This window comes from Synchiropus splendidus, chromosome 5 (genome assembly GCF_027744825.2).
Source record: "Synchiropus splendidus isolate RoL2022-P1 chromosome 5, RoL_Sspl_1.0, whole genome shotgun sequence".
NCBI lineage: Eukaryota > Metazoa > Chordata > Actinopteri > Syngnathiformes > Callionymidae > Synchiropus > Synchiropus splendidus.
The window spans coordinates 25,451,713-25,464,384 of NC_071338.1; the positions used below are offsets into that span (position 1 = coordinate 25,451,713).

Here is a 12,672-nt window from a genome sequence, read left to right on the forward strand (position 1 = left end):
TAAAACGCCTATCTTCCCTCGGATACACTGACTTTCCCCTCAGTTTAAAGTGAAGCCTGAAATTGATTCATATCGCGACATGATCATTCAAAGAAAAGCGATATTCCAATAAAGAAGGAGGTCGCGCTGGAAAATGTTCAATTGTGCCTCTCTTCCGCAGAATCCTCCTGTATGGAGAAGCTGCTTTCAAAAGACTGGAAAGAAAAGATGGAGAGGCTCAACACCAACGAACTTCTGGCAGAAGTGAAAGGTAGGCAGCTTCCTTCATTCCTATCAGGCAGGCTTAATCTATGCACTGCATATTATCAGACGCAGCCTTGTACACTGAATTAAAACAAAGCCCCTTGGCTGCCCTCTTCATTCATTTCTCCCTCTCCTTATCTCTTCTTGGAATGCCAAACTCAGTCCAAAGAGCTGTCTTCAAATTTCAAGCCAAAATACTTTAGCATGTCAGTAATGTATATCTGTGGTCCTCGCAGACGTCCGTGAGTCACCACCGACACGACAATTCAATCTGAGCAACGGCAGAAAGAAGAGTTGTGCACGGATGCGTGGTTCTCTTCCAAGCATACAGTGTTTGAGTGGAATGCCTTGTCTCGCACAGTGAACGCCCATCGCCGTGTATCAGGAGAAGCGCAAATCAGTCCTCCCCCAAAATGTCTGTTTACGACAGGGTGAAGGTGAGCCTGGGGTGGGCAGGGCTGCTGCTTAGTACTGACTGTTACTGAGAGCAGGAGTGTTTATACAGTTCAGGGAAGCACAATACCAGCTGGCTGATAACACTCAGCTGTCACCCGCCCTGCGCAGCCTCAATTATATAACTTTTTAAATCTCAAGCTGAACAATGTAAAAACAATCCAAAGACATGTTGCGCTAGCGTGTTCTAAATGACATTGGAAATGCACTTTGACATGTTGTTGGAAATGCCTTCGATAGTACCATCATAACAGCGTAGGCAAAAATAACACTTTGAATTTGTTTTGTTTTTTTTCCACAATCCATTTTTTTTTTCGACAATCCAGGGTCCCCTGGTCCACATACGATCACACGGTGGACCGCATTAGGCCCCCATGCCTTGTACTTGACACATGTGCTCCAACTCGTGCATATTTTATATGTTAAAAGTGGGGCATTTCCTGAAACATACCGTGTGAGAAGCGATTTAACAGCTGGCTATTACATGTGCCTCAACTGCCGGCTACAACGAGAATACGGCAGAGACTTCAAGTGTTCAAACTCTTATAAAATGAATGCGAAAAAAAAAAAATGAAATTGAACAAGGCTAAGTGGTGGTTACCTGTCGGAGTATGTAAATCAATAAAAATTCTTATCAGTGCTCAGGGCCACTGGTACTTTTACAACAACTGTGAGAGCATATTTAGTCCCTGATATATTTTTTTCCGACATTTGTCATATTCTGTTTCAGATTTCAATCAAAGGCAGCTGTTTTTTTTTATTTATTTATTTATTTATTTATTTTTAGATTTGACAAAATCAGCTGCCAACACACATCAGCTGAAAACAAAACCTGTCTGGCTCAGAATGACGTTCTGTCTCACAGGGAGGGGAGCGTTGCGCAACGTTACATTATATTCATGGGCAATAACCTTAATGAACTGCGGGATAAATTATCGCTTGATTCATGGCACCTCGGCGGCATGACACTGTAGATCAAAGTAAAAATGTTGAACATGATTTAGCCTGGCAGAAGCCGTTCGGCGAAATTACAAGCCGGGCGTTTTCAGGGCTTGATGAGTGTAAACCAAAGGTTACATGTTGTCTGTAAACAGGTAGGCAGTGAGATAATAAACAGTGTTGCCCTCTGTCTGCCAGTGAGTTATTGAGACGCTCCGTACGCCAATAGAAACGTGGCTGCCATCACAGTGGCAGCCGCAGATTTTTTAATTAGATTGCCATTTCATTTGACTGTAGACATTTCAAAGGGGAGCCTCGTGCCCCCCCCCCCCTCCACACACACACCTCCTTACAAATCTCTCTCTGCGTTTGATGTCTGCCAGATGTAAATACAGGCAATTAAAAAAATCCCAGGGTTGAAGACGCACAAGGTCCGACTAATTAACACACAAACAAAAGTAGTGAGCAGAAAACACCTCGCGATTAGGATCTAAAGTAGAGCGACAAAGCAGGGTTTTCTAATCATTTTCTAATCGTTGAGTAAAAACCAGCACAACAGGCTGAAAGTGAATTACGGAGTAAATAGAGCCTGAAGCACAGAGGCGGCAGCAGAAAGAAACAGTGTGGCCTTGTGGCCCAGACAGCTACATCACAGCTAGCGACATTCATGGGAACCTTGATAGCATTAGCATACATGAAGACGGGAGAAACAACGGAACTTAACCTCTAACCAAGGGCTGAGTTTAATACAGTACATCCTGAGGGCCATCAAACAGTTCAATTAAAATCCAATTCAAATTATATTATTGGTAAAAAGAGAGAAGAGCCGAGGGAAAATACAAACATTTATGGCCTTGTGGTGGGAAGAGGAAACCGTTGTAAAGCAGAAAAAAAATCCCCAAATAAGGAATAAAGAGATATAAAATACACGTTTAAAAGTGTGGTATGAGATGCTGTCATGGAGCATTTTATCTATATTCATTACGATCGAGTAAAAAAAGCATATCATGAATCAAAAATGTGGTCACCCGTGGAATGTAGTGACCTGTTCGAACACCATTGTCCATTTGTTTTAACCAACCTATAGAATGATAGCAGGGTTCATATAGCTTAAGGTCAGTTAAATTCAAGACTTTTATGACGTTCTACATGCCATAGGTTTGGCTGCTTGGTGAGGCAATTCTCATTGAATTGTCACCTCCCCATGTGGCCCAAGTAAACGTCTTGATCAGAAGTTGCCGCGTACATGAACCACAACTTGCATCTGCTGTAAGAGTCCCAGCGCCAACCACTTCACAGTTTTGTTTGTTCTACTATAGTGATCATGCAACATTGCCACGACCGTCAATCTGTGAATTATTTATACGCAAATAAATGTGACCAAATATTGTGCAATTTGAAACTAATATAACAACTTACTTATGTGTGCACATTTTTAAGACTTTTAAATTTATGATTTAAAGACATTTAAATGCCTATTAAGGCCTGGTATTTGGATTCATGAATTTAATGCCTGAGACATCTATCAAAACCCAACTGCCCTTTGTCCCTCCTCTCCGCACTCTCAGTCTCACGGAAGATCTGCTGTTCTTACGAGAGATTACTCAGTTCACAGCTCTAGATTTGTGGCGTCGCAGCAGAGTCTCAAATCCGAGATCACAGACCCCACCTTTAGTTTGTTTACAGATTCTGGAGGCAAAGGTGTAAGCTGAAGTGTCGATATTATATTATTATACATGGAGGAATTGATTAAAGGAAGAATTCCTGTTGACAAAAATTTATTTCATTTCATTTTAACCCTGAACAATGAACGAGGTAGAAACCAAGTCTTACATTAGGGATAGAAATGTATATACAGACAAATAAAAATGTTATCTGCATTTTAATTCCACAAAACGCCTATTTTAATATTTAAAAAAAAACAAGAAAAAAAAAATCAAAGAGATAATTCCAGGTGCCTAGTTTGATCCCCTCCAGAGGACCAGGTGACTCCAGGCAGAGGACTGTCTGCGGCCCCTCGGTCCCACTGTGCTGCCCATTTTTTACTCGAGCAACAAAAACGACATTCCTTTCCTTACAGTTGTGTTGGAACATGCCACGAATACTTTGGAAGGTAACACATGCATGCAATAAACAAACACAGCAGGACAATAGTATCAAATACATCAGCAATTTGCTCTTCAAGACGCAGAAAGATGGCTGTGAAACTCCATGATTACAGAGCATTGTCAGACGCGCTCAGCCTCATGTGTGTTCATTCTGAAATGAAGCCCTTGGCTGGATGTGAGAGAAAGCCCAGTAATCCAGGTGGCCTGCCTAAACACAGCAGCGTCACAAAGGTTTAATGATTTCAAATCTCCAACTGCCTTTTCTTCCGCGCCGTCAGGTATTAGTATCAACAGGGGCAGGCAGTGGTAGAGTTGCAGAGGGAGCATTAAGAGAGGGATTTCTTTTCACTAGTCAATTCCTGGGCAAACTGTTTGTTTTCATACCTGAGCCTAGCTGTCAATCTGCAGGAACGGTGGGGAGTGAGATGAAATCTCCAAAACAAAACCACAAAGAATGAAAGGAGGTGGGCTGGAAGCGTTTCAAACCGCAGAATAGTAGCAGATAATACTGAGGCAGGTCGAAGAAGGTGCAGGAGAAGGAACCATTGGAGAGTTTATCAATTCAAACAAAACAACTATACTATGACATTTGAAGCCTGACAAACTGAGCCTGGTTACAAATAACTGGTTACATCACTGAGAGTTTTTCTGCCTTCCAAGTACACAAACTGTTGATTTAAGGGTGCTTAGATTGACACACAGATTGGACTGAGTTGTGTGTAATCGCACGATGTGCGTGTGTATTCAGGAGACTCAACGCTTCTGTCTAAACTGTCTGTTTAAGACGTGAACACATCTATCTGCATGATAATCCAGTTTAACCAAATCTGGTGACAAAAAAGTGGGATTTTAGAGGCTGAATTCAATAGGAATTGAAATAAGTTTCATCATTCATCAAATAAATCTAAAATATATATGGAAACCCAACCTTCTATCAAGGCAAACAGTGCTCCTCTGTGTGTCGTACTTGACTCAAAGGAGCCGTTTGAGTTTCCACGCTAAGACCTCGCAACCTCCTTTCTGTGAGAAAATAACAGAGCGCAATATGCTTTAACTCATGCAGAAAAATCTGTTAGCAAATAGGAACACAAGCCGCATTGATTCTCTTGGAATTTGCAGAAAATGAATAAAAAAAGGTACTAAGGGGGGAAAAAAAAAGCTTAACATTGTACATTGCTGTTGAAATGGCAGCTTGAAATCTGAAGCGAGAAAATTGGGGCCACTGCACAGTCACAATCAATTTTAGAATGGTGTCCACATGACAGTGGTCGGGCGCACACAGACGCTCCTGTGGCAGCCAGATAAGTGGAAGCTGTTTAGGAGGAGAACACAGGGCAGGGCACGCTGGCAGCTGAGACCAATCTGGGGGCGACTCTACCTGTGCAGCCTCCAAAACCAAAGTCTGCTCACCAGTCCCTCCATTTGTTTTTAAGCCTCTTTAGATTTCAAACACAAATATTTGCAGCATGATGCTCACTCACATTGTTAGAAACAAACCCTTCAAGTTCCAGAACAGTTTTTGCTCTCATCCTCAGTTACGAGTCTCAAAAAAGAAAGAAAAATCATTTCCAGCGCGATAAAACCTGAACAAAAGCGTCTCCCCGCCTTCAAGAGCGACGTTCTCTTTCATCATATTATTGAGAGAAACCTGTATCTTTCCAGTTGATCTGCTCAGAAATGCCTCAGTTAGCAATTTGGTGTACAACACTTGAGTCGACTGTTTGCCCTGTGCGCTCAGGTGAAATATGAGCCACAGTAAATCATTATTCCTCGGGCAACATTTGCCAGATGAATGTACCGGAGTGTTGGGCTGTGTGTTTTGCTCCGCTAATGAATTGAGGAATTTAGCTGGTGGCACTGGAACTATGAGAAGGATTGTGTGTGTGTGAATTAATATGCAGCAGGAATTCCATTAAACAGTTTTTCACTTTTCTGCCCCCCATTTCACCAGTTTTTTTTGGTTGTTGTTGTTGTATTTTTCCAATTAAAACATTTTAATTTGCGGATGAAATGATTTCATTTTGCAATTCATTTTCAATAATAACCAAATTTCCATCATAGAGCAAGTCGAACCTTCTCGAATGAAAGATTGAATAAAAGCTGAGTGAAAGGAGAAAGAAAACGTCCAAGTCTTAATTCCTCTACAAGGACTTGTAGACATTTAGCTGGTACCTTGATCGCCGTTGTTAGAATTTAGCGGCAAGCCAGACCTTGAGAGCGGTTTTTATTTGAAAGGAAACAGAATCATCATCAGGGAGGCAGAGAGAGGGATTCAATGCTTCGACTGGTGACATTCACAGCAAGACGTCGGGATGTTTGGCAGATGTTGTAGTTCTGCAAACAACGACCCACAAAAGCAAGATTGTTTTCAGTGCGTCTATTTATGGGGTTAGTTTCATCGCTGACTTCTGAGGACGATGGGTCAACTAGGTCAGACTGTGACTTGGCAAGTTCAGAAAAGGTCCATCTATGAGATCGCAAATTTGAGCTTCAAAGAAAATGGGCTAAAACACACACACACACACATACACACAAAATGGCCTCTGAGGTTGAAAAAACTTTCGGTCAGCAAGTTTGTTGTTAGCGGCGGCTTGAAAACATAGAAACTGCATTAAGAGATGACAGATTTCTGAGGTTTCAATGACTTGAACTTGAAGTTCCAAGTGCACGTTTCACGAGCCACTGAAGTCCATGTCGGACGGAAAGAGAGCGATGGCTGCCGGTGGATGACATGTGCGTGTGAGTCATGGCTCATGCTTGTTAATGGTGTTTTATTGCAGAGATTAACAGCTTTTATATCATGGCAGAGGCAGACAGCCAGGTAGAGCAGCTGTTACTCATATTGTCCTGGTTGTTAGACGTGGAAGCACATTAACACCACATTACTGCAAACAAATGTGGCTTTGTAGCGATGCCACATGTGTGGAATACCTGTGTTAGCGGGCGACACCTGTGTTGCATGGGGGAGGGGGGTGTTGTCAGGCTTTTCGGAGACTACAGGTGTGTATGCCTGGCTGGGACTGAATGGAAAAGCCCATTCACACGTCTGCTCATGTCAGTCCCAGTGGTTTCAGGCCACTCAGGGTGTCAGAAGCTTCAGCTGAGGGGACAAGTTTTTGCTCACCAGGGACGGACTGGCACCATACGGGTGAATCCACGAAGGCCCACTGATAGATGGACAATAAGATTCCAGTCTCCTCCGCTAAAAACCCAATTCACATCGGGTCGCTCTCGCTCAGCTGTCCTAAGCAAAGGAAGGAAGAGAATAGGGCGCCTTGTGATTTTCCCCCTTTCTGCCCTCACCCTCCCGCACTTTTCTTCTTTTTTTTGTGGCTGAATCTTTTATCTGTGTTATTCACCCGGGACTCTTCAAAGTAACAAGCCTCCTTCTTTTTCCCGGTACTGGACTTGGAACCCAAATTAGAGACTGCTTGATTAGAGCGGAGAGGAGGGAGCCAAGAGAGAGGGAGATGTGGGTATTGGACAAAACAAATCGCACCCCTACAAAGTGCCTTTTATCCAAAGACCCCAAGGCTGAAATACCCCCATCCCTCCCCAGCAACCATGGCTCTGCTTGTTTTTCTCTTATCATTTATTTAGTCACCCGTTGATGTGTTCTGCCCTACTTTGTGACGTTTAAAAGAAGGCAAGAATCTCAAAAGGTGAAGGCTGCAAAGGCGCGGAGCGGAGTCTCCGTCAGTGGGACCATCTCTGAAGTTGACCTGAGAAATGAGCGCATCTGGGCTGCTCACTTAGACAGAACTGTCTCTTAACTGGTATTGTTCCGCCGTGGCTCCATCCTCAAGCGAAGGATGTCAAAACATGTTAGGTCGAAACTGAAGGCATCTCCGGGCTGTCTGTCTGCCCTCGGCAGCGTGATGTGAGCAGAAGTGTTAACAGGCAGACCCCAGCCCCACCGCTGTTAAAAGCCATGCAATATGCAGGAAACGGCCTCCTTTGTCAGCGGGCTGGTCAGGCTGAGACCACGACTTCTCTCTTCTGCACCACCCAATAAAACTTTTATCTGCATTTTAAAGCTGATCCATAATTTAAAGCAGACGGACATTTTTACACTCAACAACTAACAAAAACATATGTGCACGGTTTCCCTCTGTTGTACTGTAAGTCCCTGATGTTGAGTTACGGCGTACAGACATGTTTGCCTGTGAACCACAACAGTTGCCTTGAAATGAAGTCTCCGAAACAAAGGATTTTAGAAGCCAGACAGGTCAGTTGTTATCATCACCTGCTTTTGTGATTTTAAAATTTCTGCAATCTCATCGCAAGCTTTATTGTGCCTTCTACATCAGCTGTTAAATAAGCCACCGCTTCATCCTCTCTCTATTCTCTACTACGGCATTGACAACAATGATTTGTTGTCACGGTGACGACGGTGATGCACGCTCCTGTTGACCTGTAAAAAGCATGGCGGCTGTCAAAGGTTAACAAAATTGGTGGTGATTGTATCAATATTACAGATAAGTCATTCACAACAAGCTGAATAAGAAGTCAATTCAGGCCTCAGAAACGGCTCGCTGGGCCAATGAATAGCCGCTTTTAGGTGCTTTTTTTCCCCCCCCCCGTTCGGGGGATAAATGGAGAATTGCAGCTCTCTTCCATCGCTCCATTCAGGGGAGGAAGAGTAAGGCTAACCAAGGTTCAGATATGCTCGCCAGTAAATTGCCCCGAATGAGATCTGGAGGTTGACAGTGCCTATTAAGACAAACGGCTTTCCTCAACGAGGAGATAAAATAAATCAGGTGTTTAGTCAAATTAAAATAGTTTGAGTGGAGAGGGCCCCTGGGAGCGCTCTACAAAAAAACTCAAGACAGATGTGGACAAAGAGGAGAGGAAGACACCCGGGAAAGAATGGGGCTCCCGTTGGCCCCGGGCCAGCCGGCAGTCTTTCGTTTTCTACTTCTGCGTGTCTCCTTGGTTTTCATCTCTTTCCCTCCCCGATCAGCTTGTCACACGAGTGCAGTGGGCGGTTAGTGAGTTACTGTCTCGCCTCTCGCCGGCAATTACGTTGGCTGTGTTAGTCAATGGTTGGATCACTTAGCATTGATTAGGTGGAGAGGGAGCCAGAGCAGCGCCACAAAGTAGCATAAACACATGTGACAGTGGGCAGCGGCCATCTTTCAAAACTAAGAGCAAATGAGACCCCAGCCACATTGAAACGATACGCTGGTTCGCCCAGACCCTCGGCGACTAGCGTGGACAGTGTGTGACTGGAGAACTGGAAGCCAACGTGTCATGCTACATGAGCTGGCATTTCCTCGTGTTTGCAGGTCAAAAGATGTTATTCACAGAGCTCTGGTTGTACATGTTACACAGGCATGAAACAAGGGAGGACTGGAATACACAGCTCGCTTAGGGCAGTCCTTCTCAAATAGTTGGGCAGGCCCCCACTCGGGGTGGAGGCACATGTGACCTTGGGCAACATACTTTTTGCCGTTCTAGAATAAAGTGTATGTGCGCATCTATGTCATCATTTTAATTTTTTTTTTATTTCAGGCAGATGAGGTGCACTTTAAGTCTTTTCTGTTACAGACAAAAACATTCTTTATAAAGATATTCTTTATTATATGTTGATCTATATTACTTTCTTTTTCCTTTTCTTCATTGTTAACAAGGATACAATGTTATGCAGAGGTGTACTTATAATAATTTTATAGACAAATTATCCTATTTACGCAGGCGGCAGAGAGACCTTGCTTGAATGTGGGATGAGGCGTGAAAGCATCATGCTCTCGAGTGAAGAAAGGGAACAGGAGATTTTCTGACAGATGAGTGGAGAGTACTCAAAAATGAAGCGGCAGAGGAGGTTTCTAAGATTTCGGCTTCTTAGCCCGTGCGACCCAACTTCAGATCATCAGAAGAGAGAATGAGTAGAGAGACCCCCCCCCCCCAAAAAATGAATAAAAATTCAATTGTCATAGATAACCTATCTCTAAGGATTGGGAAAGATAGAAGGACGATTTTGAATTGTACGTTTTTCAAGACCTACTTCCAAATTTGTTGTACATGAAAAATCATTTAAAAAAAGTGAATGCATGTCTTCTCACTGCTTATTACAGTATAATTTGAATAACTTAATATGTAACAGTAATCGTAGAATTGGCCAAACTCCAATTACAGTACTAACATTATACAGTGGTACCTCGGTTTCCGAATGTCCCGGAATTCGAACAAATCGGAGTTCGACAAAAATTTTGAGATTTTTTTCGAACGAAAATCCAGAACTCGAACGCCCCCGAAAAATGCCAGAAAAAACATAACGTGCGCAGACCGATCAGCTGACCCACGACACGCTCTGTTATTGTGTATAACGCAGCCTCTGTATGCAGACGTGTCCCGTTAGCTACATTTACTGACTGTCTTACTTCATATTGAGGTGTAAAACAAACGGATTGTGATGGAGAACCAAGTAACCACTGTATTATGTACTGTGGCAGCCATCGAATATAGTCATCAGTTTTTATATAAAGCTGGCTCCCAGTTGGAATTCTTCCCCAGTGTTTGTTCCAGTAACCGATAACAATTCACTTCTTTTCTTCTTCCAAAAGCTGCAAACACCAGGTGTACTAAAAAGAACACTTTAATGCTGTGTGACATTTAGCGCTAAACACTAACGTCAATGTTCTTGGTTGTCGTCCCTGTGGTTTCCTTAGGTTTACCATTGTGAGTCGCACAATAGCACAATATGTTCATAAGAGAATGCTGCAATCTCACCTCTATATATAGCCAACACCAAACGTCTTCAAAGAGTTTTTGACAAAAGCCGACACCTCGGCGATACGGTCATGGCCAGTGAGAAACATTATGCACCTTTCAGGTGCGACCCCGACTCAGCTCGACTCCAAACCTTCTATTGACGCCTCCTTCCCTCCGTCACCAGGTACTCCAGAAAGCCTGGCAGAGAAGGAACACCAGCTCTCCACCATGATCAGCCAGCTCATCAGCCTGCGAGAGCAGCTCCTGGCTGCTCACGATGAGCAGAAGAAACTCGCTGCCTCACAGATGGAGAAACAGAGGCAGCAAATGGAGCTGGCCCGACAGCAGCAGGAGCAGGTAACTGTCTAAAACGTGTCACGCCGATACAGACTGGCAACGTAGTGACTTTCATGCTCTTATATTATCGTGGGATCTTAACAGTCACACAGAGTGAAAAGTGAAGCTCAACACACGGAGTTGTAGAATGTAAAAGCCAAACGCATAACGTACCAAAAAAGTACCATAAATAGTGAATTACTTTTATTGGATTATGAAGAATTGTGGGATCTCCCAAGGTGTCTCAAAGTTATATGACGTGTAGATTTAAATACGCATGCATATATGTCAATAGCCTGGGGGTGTCAATGGAATTTCTTCATGTACATCAGTGCCTCTGTGGTGAGAGGCTGTTAAGCTAAACTTAAGAAGGGATGGAGAAAAATGTTGGTTAGTACGATGAGAAAAATACATTAAAAACTGAAATAAATAATCATGATAATAATATTTTTTTTAATTATTTCATTCATTTTATGTAAAGAATGAGAATTAATTGTAAAAGAATTATGGACAAGCATGTAAATATGATGTGAAGGGAATTTAATTAAAATAAAACAAGTTAAATATAATAATAAAATTATATAAAATAAAATGTAATAAAATATTTTATGGCACAAAAAAGACAAATTAAAAGAGTGACAAAGGAACCCCAAATTGAAATCCTAAAAAAAACACTTTTTAGTTTCAGCTGAAGTAGTCATGAATAATAATTTGTAGTTCTCTGAAAAATGTCTTTTTTACTGGGGGCCTCTCCCAGGTACAATATGCAGCATATATTTACGCTGCTCTGTTTTTGTAAGTTAACTCATATCTATTCCACTTAATACCCTCATTGCAATAATATATCCTGATGAATGTTCAATATTTTGTGACGTCCTGATTATTAGACATATACACTCGCCTCAATAAAAAAATATTTACAGCTTAAACCACGGCACATTAAGAAACCAGGCTGGAAACGCGTCTCTAAACCCGTTCTTCCGTACGAACTTTTGAATGATGCACCGAAGGTCGGAAATCTTTGTGTCGTGCTCCGGTGAACACATTTACGCCGCGTGGCAGGAAAGTCCTCATCGTAACTGATATGAACAAATGTTGGGAAATGTGAGAAATAAACGTGATATTCAATGCGGAAGTCCTCTATATCTTTTATATGGACTCCTATTAGAAGAAGCCAGGCATTAGATTTGCAGCACAAATCAGGCCAATGAGCCATATTGTACAAATCAGCAAATTAGCAGGGGCCATGAAGTGTGTTAATGTCTGAGAAGAAATAAGGACACAAACTATCCACACGGGCGACACTTTTATTATCAGCAGCCATCTTAATGGCTATGAGTCAATTATCAGCGAGGAGTTCACTCAGAGTTTCCTCAGCACACTGGCCCAGCTGCCCGCGCTAAATGAAGAGACACGCCATCCACCTCCGAGTAATGCATTTGCGGAAAGTACACTAATAATACATTAACGCTATTGATACCTTTTTTCCGATCAATGCCGTTCATTCTCCAGCGACGGCCTGCCTCACAGGCCTCGTGGGTATTGGAGCCTGAACGGAGAGCGACATCACATGTTTTTTATTATTTGATCTTATTTAGAAATGGAGCAATATTAATGAATGGCGAGGGGAGGGGAGAGCGGCGGCGGCGGCGGCAGTAGTGGCGGCGGGGGGAAAAAGCCCGCTGAGAGCCCTGAATGTCATCAAGCCGTCAAGATACAACACAGTAATTAACTGTTGACACTCATGAGGAACCCAGCACAAATTCATCCTGACACATTTGCAGACGGCCGATACCTTACAGTGAACACTTTGTAATTATATTTAAAAATGAAAATTAAATGACACTTAAAACTGGGTTGTCATGCTCAGCGAATTGAT

General features: G+C 42.8%; 1 protein-coding gene across 9 annotated transcripts in view; it reads left to right on the plus strand.

The window, feature by feature from the left end:
* Positions 1-12,672, plus strand: part of sox6 (SRY-box transcription factor 6) — a 124,986-nt gene that overhangs the window by 61,599 nt on the left and 50,715 nt on the right. For all 9 annotated transcript variants that reach the window (XM_053865500.1, XM_053865499.1, XM_053865506.1 and 6 more), the window contains 2 exons: positions 161-250; positions 10,642-10,814. In XM_053865500.1, the coding sequence (XP_053721475.1) occupies positions 161-250; positions 10,642-10,814 (263 nt within the window). The remainder of the gene's footprint in view (positions 1-160; positions 251-10,641; positions 10,815-12,672) is intronic.